Source organism: Panthera uncia (assembly GCF_023721935.1).
Source record: "Panthera uncia isolate 11264 chromosome B3 unlocalized genomic scaffold, Puncia_PCG_1.0 HiC_scaffold_1, whole genome shotgun sequence".
Lineage (NCBI taxonomy): Eukaryota > Metazoa > Chordata > Mammalia > Carnivora > Felidae > Panthera > Panthera uncia.
Window position 1 is genome coordinate 2,168,154 of NW_026057582.1, and position 8,388 is coordinate 2,176,541.

General features: G+C 60.9%; 1 protein-coding gene across 1 annotated transcript in view; it reads right to left on the reverse strand.

Annotated features, from left to right (window-relative positions):
• Positions 1–242: 242 nt before the first annotated feature.
• TNFAIP2 (TNF alpha induced protein 2) overlaps positions 243–8,388 on the reverse strand; it is a 12,508-nt gene continuing 4,362 nt past the window's right edge. Inside the window, exons 4-13 of the mRNA XM_049611974.1 lie at positions 8,043–8,383; positions 5,984–6,098; positions 5,701–5,823; positions 5,404–5,504; positions 4,711–4,809; positions 4,063–4,183; positions 3,048–3,170; positions 2,654–2,809; positions 2,347–2,468; positions 243–401 (exon numbers count right to left, since the gene is read on the reverse strand). Coding sequence (XP_049467931.1) covers positions 260–401; positions 2,347–2,468; positions 2,654–2,809; positions 3,048–3,170; positions 4,063–4,183; positions 4,711–4,809; positions 5,404–5,504; positions 5,701–5,823; positions 5,984–6,098; positions 8,043–8,383 — 1,443 coding nt within the window. The 3' untranslated portion in view covers positions 243–259. The remainder of the gene's footprint in view (positions 402–2,346; positions 2,469–2,653; positions 2,810–3,047; positions 3,171–4,062; positions 4,184–4,710; positions 4,810–5,403; positions 5,505–5,700; positions 5,824–5,983; positions 6,099–8,042; positions 8,384–8,388) is intronic.

Genomic DNA, 8,388 nt, shown 5'->3' on the forward strand with positions numbered 1-8,388 from the left:
CTCCATGCAGCTCCCCACACTGGGTGTCCCGCCCCCAGCTGGACCAGTAAACAAATCGGGGCCTATCCAATTCTAGCTGCCCAGGGGTTTGTGCCTTAGCCAAGGCTGGGCAGAAGCAGCAGCAGTAGGCCGGAAGCCTGTCGAGGGGCCAAGAAGCGGGGGCTGGTCTGAACAGCCCCCAAGTGGGTGGCTGCCCACCAAGCGGGGTGGTGCCCGATGCTCACTGTATGCTCACAAGCAGGTCAGGTGGCAGGAAAAGCTAACCAACTTTTATAAGCGAAAATAGGGACTTGAAGGGCTCATGTGTCCCCGTGCTGACGTCCAGGATGCTTCGGATGCTCTTGACCTCACTGCTCGATAGGTTTCCCTTGATGGCCAAGATGGCACTCAAGTGGCCTTTGCTGTCAAGGAAAGCATCCTGTCAGTCCAGTCTAGTCACCAACACCCCTGCTCACCCCTCTTTCCAGCTCCCCAGACACCTGGCCCAAGCCACAGGGCCCCGCAGCCAAGCCCCTGCCCATGAGGGGGACTCACTCGATCCTTTGCCCGCTGTACTCCAGGACCCTGGACACCTGTCCTTCCCTGGAGTGCACCGAACCCCTGCCCACCTCAGACCTCTGCACTGGCTGTTCCTCCTGAAATATTCTTCCCCACACTCTGGAGGTGAGCGGCTCCTTACTCTTCGGGTCTCAGCTAAAATGTCACCTCCCCCAAGATTTCCCATCTCTAAAGTCAGCACCTCCTGTCATTCACAACCTTGCTTAAACCATCCTTACAGCTCATAAGTTTATTTCTGTGCCTGATCACTTCATTATGACTCTCATCACGCTGCAACCTACACGAGGGAGGACTGAGACTGTTCTGTCTTCTACTTCATTGCAGAAGTAACGCATATAGCGAGAACAGAGTTTGGCACTAAGCAGGACACCACTCAATAATGGGTAGATGGAGGGAGCAAGGGAGGATGGATGGGTAGATGGATGGACATGTGGGTGGGTGGGTAGATGGATAGATGGATGGATGGGGGACAGGTGGGTAGATGGATGAGGGGATGGATGGATGAGGGGATGGGTAAGTGGGTTGGTGAGTAGACGGATGGGTAGATGGATAAATGGATGGATAGGCAGATCAGTGAATGGATGGATGAGTAGACGGATGGATGACTAGGTAGGTGAATGGATAAATGGATGAATGAGTGGGTGGGGAGGTAGATGGATTGTTGGATAGGTAGACAGGTGAGTGATCAAATGGATGGATACCTCGATGGATGGGTAGATGAGTATATTGGTGTTTGTATGGGTGGGTGGATGGACGGGTAAGCGGATGAGTGGATGGATAGGTAGGTAAGGGGGTAGATGGATGGGATGAATGGATGCATGGGTAGACGTAGACGGGTAGATGAATAGGTAGCTAAATGGATGGATGGATGAATGAGTAGGCGGAAGGTTAGACAGTTGGAGATAGGTAGAAGGGTGGATGAGCGGATGGCTGGAGAGCTACACAGATGGGTAAATGAGTAGACATGTAGATGGGTGTTTGGATGGATGGATGGATGGATAATTGATTGGTTGGATGACTGGATGGATGGATGGATGGGTGGATGGGTTGATGGGTGAATGGATGGATGGGTGGATGGGTTGATGAGTGAATGGATAAATGGATGGATGGATGGATGGATGGATGGATGGATGAGTGTATAGATAAGTAGACAGGTAGGTGGATGGATGGAGTGGATCAGCCAGAGACTAGACTAGGCTGGACTAGGCTAAGCACTCCAACTCAAGACTGTGCAAACTTTCCCTGTCATGTCAGAGGACTCAGCCTAGAGAAAAAACTGCCCTAGTTCACCAGACCTTCAGGCAGCGGGGGGCTGCACCTCCACTCTGAGGATCCCTAGGATGACCTCAGCGGTGGACCCCAGCTTCACTCCTGACTTGCCATGGCCTCTAGCAGGTCCCTAGTCTCTCTGGTCTCAGTTTCCCCTCTGAGGGCAGTATCATATTAGGCTAGAACCATGGACTGTGGAGCCAGACTACCTGGCTTTGCCAACTTGGCTTTACCACTGACCAGCTGTGTCACCTTAGACAAGTTCCTTAAGCTCTCCAGACCTCACCAGCATCATAAGGTGGTCAGTGAGCTTCAGACGCATGAGCTGCTGTAAAGGTCCTGGCAGCGTCGGGCACACAGTCAGCCCTCTGCACAGGCTAACTGCTGGGACTGCATCCTCAACGCCAGTATCTGAGCTCTACCAGCCCTGCAGGGACCGACTCCGGCCCTACCAGGCTCCGACCGGGTCCAGCAGGGCCATGCTGACTGCCCAGGTCCCGTGGCGCCCTTGTTTCTCACCTGAAGTCAGGGTACCAGGTCGCATAAGTGGCCACCTCAATCTTGATGGCACTGGGGTCTTGCAGGCGAATGATCTCGGCAAGCTTGGGGAGGGCGTGATGCAGCCAGGTCGCTGGGGAGCCCTGCAGGCACAGGTGTGGTTGGAGGTAGGCTGCCCCTTCCCCAAAAGGCACCCAAGGGCTCAGAGAAGTTCAGGTCAGAACCGATCGGGTTTGGAGTGGCCTGGGGTCGTGCCTGGCCCTGAACGGACTTGGGGGGAGGGGCCGCCCATCCCAGTGGCGCTTGGGAAGGGTAGACAGGAGCTTACGTTCTGAGTGCAGAAACGCTGGATGAGCTCGGCATTGGCCAGGATGTGACCCGCCAGTTGCTGCTGCTGCTCCGCGGACTTGAGGACCAGGCTCCGCTTGCTGAGGCGGACGATGTACTCCTTCACCAGGTGCAGGTGTACAACCTCCATGAGCTCCTGGGAGGCGAGCGGGCGGGGACGCGTGAGCCATCACCGGTGGGGAGCTCACTACCTTCCCTCGAAGCCTTGAAGCCAGGAGTCCGGGGAGGGGCAGAGGCCAAGCAAAAGAGTGGTACGTGTGCATGTGTGTGTGTGCATGTGTTTTCTGAGTATGTATGTGCACGATAGCGTGTGTCCAGACTGTCCCTCCCGCCCCTCCCCGCCGGGCCCAGCCATCAGCCTGGCACCTCCTCACCTCCCGGAAACAGTCATGCAGTTCCGAAAACTCAGGCAGCCTCTCGCCCACGGTGGAGATGATTTCCTCCAGGGTCTGTGCGGGGGCGGCCCAGCGGGTCTGTGTAAACCTCTTAAACAGCGGCTGTGACAGGAGAGAGGCAGGATGTCTGGTCACGCCCTACAGAGGAAGGGCCACCAGCCGCAGACACACGCACGCGGACACACAGGGCCCAGTGCAGGGGCAAGGGGGTCTCGAGGACTCCCCAGGGAACTCAAGTCCCCGTTCACAGACGGGAAGTGGAGACAGGGTCCGTGTACCCTTCTCCAAGGTCATCCAGCTGCAGCTCTGGAGCCAGGACAACCATCTGTCTGCCTTGGGGCCTTTTCCACCGCCCCTCTGAAATAAATAAATTCCTGCATAAACAAGGGTTTGTGCTTGGCTGAGCCTCTAAAGACCTGTGCCAAGTCACCCAGGGTCACTGCCCGGCCTTCACCACTGGCTGGCCACTCATGGCCGCCTGTCCTGAGCAGCAGGGACAAGGCGGGCTCCCACAGAAAGCAGGCAGGGAACCCTCCTCTTCATTTCCAGGGACCCCTGCCTCGCCCTCTGCTATGGGAGCCAAGGGCTTTCTGTGTATTTTTTGGCCCAGAACAGATGAGGCAGTGGCCATCAAAGGCTCTGGGCATCACAGCTGGGAGTCGGGCATGGGGACACGGCATGGGCAGGTGGGTCTGGGGGAGCTGGAGAAAAAGCGTGCAGGCTCAGGACGGGGTCTTGATGTGGGGAGGGGCACTAAAGCTTTTCTGCGTGCTCCCAGCCCTGGGCAACCCCTCTGAGACCAAGCCCGGGCTGAAGTGGTGGGGACGAGGTCAAAGCCCTCCATGGCCCCCATCGCCTGGGCAGCATGGGCCTCAAAGCTGGCCGCACAAGTGCCAGGCACTGGCTTCTGCCCTTCCTCCCCTCCCGGGCCCCCTCCGTGCCCCCCTCCAATGCTAAGCTCAGCGTGCATCCCAGGGCGGGGGGCTCCCTCTACCTTCAGGTCCCCGAACAGGCTCTGGAGCAGGGTGTCAAAGCCATGACTCTTGAGCTCACTCAGGGGGCCCAGCAGGTGGCCGGGGAGGTCTTGTGTCTGCCATTTCTGCTGCATGGCTGTCCTGGAAGGACATGGATGGAGGCAGGGAGGTCAACCTACAGCCCCATACCCAGAGAGCCCAATGCCCTCGGCAAACCTTCCTAAACCACCTTTTCACTTTAGAACCTTCTGTGACTCCCCATTCCCTGTGGAAGCAAGTCCAAGTCAACCCATCTCTGTGCCCCAGGCAGCACCCAGCCCTTCTCAGCCCCTGGAAACACCTGCACCACATGCTCTTAACCCACATCTGCTTCACAGATGTAACCACTGCGCCTACTTCACAAGGGTGTCATGAGAATAAAATAAGAAATAAATCCTCCGCAGGAGGGCTGGCCCACCAGCACTTGATAAACGTTGCTGCCACTGCCCCTACAGACCCCGATCAACTCACAGGCCATGCTCGTTCGAATTCCACATCTTCGCTTATGCTGCACCCTCCACCCCCTCCCGAACCCTGCAACTCCTCTCCCCCTTCCAGCTGCCCTTCCCTCCAATAGGCTGGCAGGCCCAGTGATTCCCGCTCCCACAAACCCCTCCTAGCGCCCTTACCGGAAGGACAGGCAGTTGTTGATATTGGCAATGACGTTGGCCCTGTAATTTCTCAGCTGCTTGCCTCTCTCCAGAAATTCATCAAAGGCTCGCTGGTAGCTGTTGAAACCGGAAGGGGCACATGCCGGACCCGCACAAACACCGGGACAATAGCAGCCTCCGGCCAGCCCAGCAGCCTCCCTGGGTCTACAGAGTGCTTTTCCGGTTGACAGGCTCCCTGCAGTCCAGGGAGGGGCTGCTGGCCCCCGAGCATCACGGAACGGGCTTCACACGCTAAAGCCAGTGGGGTCAAGGCTCCCGCTGCCCCCACTCCTCCCCCCAGATCCCTCTATAGCTGGGGGACTGGAGAGGGGGTGAGGGGTGGGGAGCAGCCAAGAGAAATGCAGGGCTGGAGACCCGGCGCGCCACCAGAAAGGAGGCCAGCAGCCTCATGGGGGGGGGGGGGCCTCTTTGCAGCTGGAGGCTGCAGTGCTGAGAGCTTCTTGCTGAGTGGGAGGGGGTGGGTGGTCAGATCACCTGAGGCGCTCAGGGGTCCCGGGGGAGGTGTGGGGGCAGAAAGGACTCCTGCTTATAGTGACAGACATCCCAGAGGCAGGAAAGGGATACCCACCTGGGCCACAAGGGAGGAGAGACGGCTCTGAGAGGAGTGGCTAGGCAGACCCTCCCCCCCCCCCCCCCCCACCACACACCCACCTCCTCAGGAATGTGGCCAGCTCCAGGAGCAGCATCTGCTTTATCTGCGTGCCCAGGTCAAGGGTGATGCTCTCGGCCTTGGCCTGGCCCTGGGAGATGATCTGCAGGGGTGAGGGGAGAGCTGAGCGAGAGCCCACCTGGACCAGGACCGGGGAACATGCGGGAACAAGGGGCGGGTGGTGCTCGGAGTGGACACGTGTGTGTGCACATGCAGGGATCCCATGGGTGTGGGCCCCGCACGGTGCACGGCTTCTTGCACGCAGCCTGTACGAGAGCACGAGGGGCCGGCTGTGCTACCTGGATGATGTCAATGGCCAGCTCGCTGTGGCAGTGGCTGTCCAGCCTCTGGGGAGCCACATCCCGGGCCCAGCGCTGGCACTCTAGCTCCAGGGCACGGGCCATCAACTCCTTCACACTGGTCTGTGGGGAGGAGAGGCAGGTTAGGGTAGCACGGAGCCCATCACCCTGCCCACGTGGAAGAGTCCCTGTCAAGCTCCTTGCCTGCGTCCTGTCTCCGAGCCTCCCCTAGCTTCCTTCCTGCCCCCCCCCCTCGCCGCCCCCGCCCTGGCGCTGGACTCACCATCTCATTGGACAGGAACGTGGTCTCCAGCAGCCGGATCTGCCTGGGGGGCAGGAGGCTCCCAAGCCTGAGTCTCTGCAGCTCCCCGGCCAGCTTCGGACTGTTGATGATGTCACTGCAGGCAAAGGGGGGCTAGCATGAGGAAGCCTGCACCCCCTCGGCGCCTCGCTGAGCGAGAGCCCGCCTTCGCAGCCTCAGTTCCTGGCGGGCCCAGAACTCGATCGCCCTCCCCCATCCCTGCTTCTCCGTCTCTGTCTGCCCAGTTTGGCTCAGGTCAGAAGCCCGCCTGATGCCCGGCCTCTACCAGCTCTCCCCCGGGTCATGGCAGAGGCGTCCTCTCCAGCCTCCTGGCTCCCACCCTCGTCCCCAGCAATCCCTCCTCCAGCCGGCAGGCGGAACTGCCTCTCGAACCCAACTCCGGCCTCCTCCCTGCCACAAGGCCTCCGTCTCATACAGATAAAACCCGGCTCCTTTGGTGGCAGCTGTGAGACAAGCCACTCGCTCTCGGCCTCGCCCCGACCTCATCCCCTCACTGCTGGCCTCAGGCATCCTGCCAGCCCTATTCCACCACCCCCAGGTTGGCCCCGCTGCCCCCGGAGGGTGGGTCAGTCCCGGCCGGAAGGGCTGCCCCACCCCAGCTACTCCACTCATTCTGTGGCGCCTGTGTGGGACCCCGGGTCCCCAGGGACTGCCCAGCCCTGGCACTTCCTCAGAGGCCTTTGTCCGCCTGGACACTTGCCCCTCTCCCCTGTCTGGATGTGGCTGCGTCCCTCTGTTCCCTGCATTCTGGCCACTCTGGCCACAAAGGCCCCGACGGCACCTCCTGAGACTCCCTCTCCCCACGGCTCCACTCAGCTGGCCTCACTTTCCTGCTGTGCTGACCCCAGTGGGCCCCAGGCCAAAAGCCCTGAGGTCACTGGGACAGGAAGGCTGAGATGCAAGTGCCCAGCGTTTCCTGGTGAGTTAGGATAAGCAAGAAGAAACTGGCTCACGACCGGCCTGTCTCTCCCACAGCTCCTGCCCTATGCCAATCTCCCTGCACCCTGCTGCTTCGCCCACTGCCCCCGCAGGGCCCTTCCTCTCGCCCCCCGCTGGAGGCCGACCCACCAGCACCAGCTGAGACCCCTGGCCACCCAGATTTATCTCGGAGACCCTCAGACACTGCTCACGCTGTCTATACCTCCAGGCTTCCTGCAGGCTTCACACTGGGGACCAGGGTCAGCCCCCATAGGAGCCCCCGGCATTCCGTGCCCTGGACCTTTCCACACGGCGCTGCCAGTCTTTCCTCACCCTGCTTCTACAAATGACAGATGCGCTCAGGGCCCCGCAGAGTCTGGGTCAATCAGAGGAGACCCGAGACACCCCGAGGCACTCTGTTAGCAGAGCCAGCCCCCCCACCCAGAGATCCCTGGGCCTCAGTGGCCAGAACCCAGCTCTGCAGTGGGCTCACGGGGTGACCCGGCTCGATGGCCACACAGCCCTGCTGCACCCCTGGGAGTGCCCCATAGCCTGCCGGGTAAATCCAAACACTGGCAAGCTCTGCAGAGCTGCCAGAACGTGTCAGGGCTCAGCCTCTGGGCGGTGGAAGATGACTCCTTTTGCGGGGACATCATTCTCCAGTTTCTTCCAGGCCTGCCGTGTCCCCTCCCCTGCCTGCCTCTCTTACTTCCGGCCACGGGCAGAATTTGGTTCCCCCTCCCTTCCCTCCTCTTCCTCCTCCTCCACCACCTCCTGGACGGCTCCCTCAAGTGACTCAGGCTGGTCAGGGCCCCCGCTCCTGGTTCCCACGGTCCCTGGTCTCCTCTGCCACCGCCCTCCCTGCCCTGGATGGTCACCACCTGGCCCCCTCCTCAGGATGGGAGCTCAGGAACGAATGACGAAGTCCCTGCCGTTCTCGGCGGCTCAGTTTCCCCACCTGTGGAAGGTGGCTGAGGCCAGGAAACGAAGGGTTCCGAGTGCAAAGCAGACCCAGCGCGGGCCCTGCTCCTTTGAGTCTCTGGGGCCAGACAGACGGCAGAGACTCGCCGAGCACCGCTCCCAGCGCGGCCTCCTCACTCACTTGGGGTAGAGGTTCTGCACCCAGACCAGCAGCATGTAGGTGTCGCGCTCGCACAGCTCGAACTGCGCCATGGCCGCCAGCTGGGCCGCGAAGTGCCGGTGGTAGCTCTCGGCGTAGGCGGCCACCACGTCCAGCTCGGCGGGGAACAGCGGCTTCAGTCGCTCCACCACGGCCTCCAGGTCCTCCTTCATGGTGCGGCCCATGTGCAGAAAGGTGCGCTCGGCCTCCGAGAGGCCCTCGGCGCCCGCGGCCGGCCGGCGGCCCAGGCGCTCCTCGGCCGCCTCCTCCACGCCGCGCCGCCACAGCTGCAGCCAGCGCCGGGGCCGCGCGGCCACCAGCGCCCCGG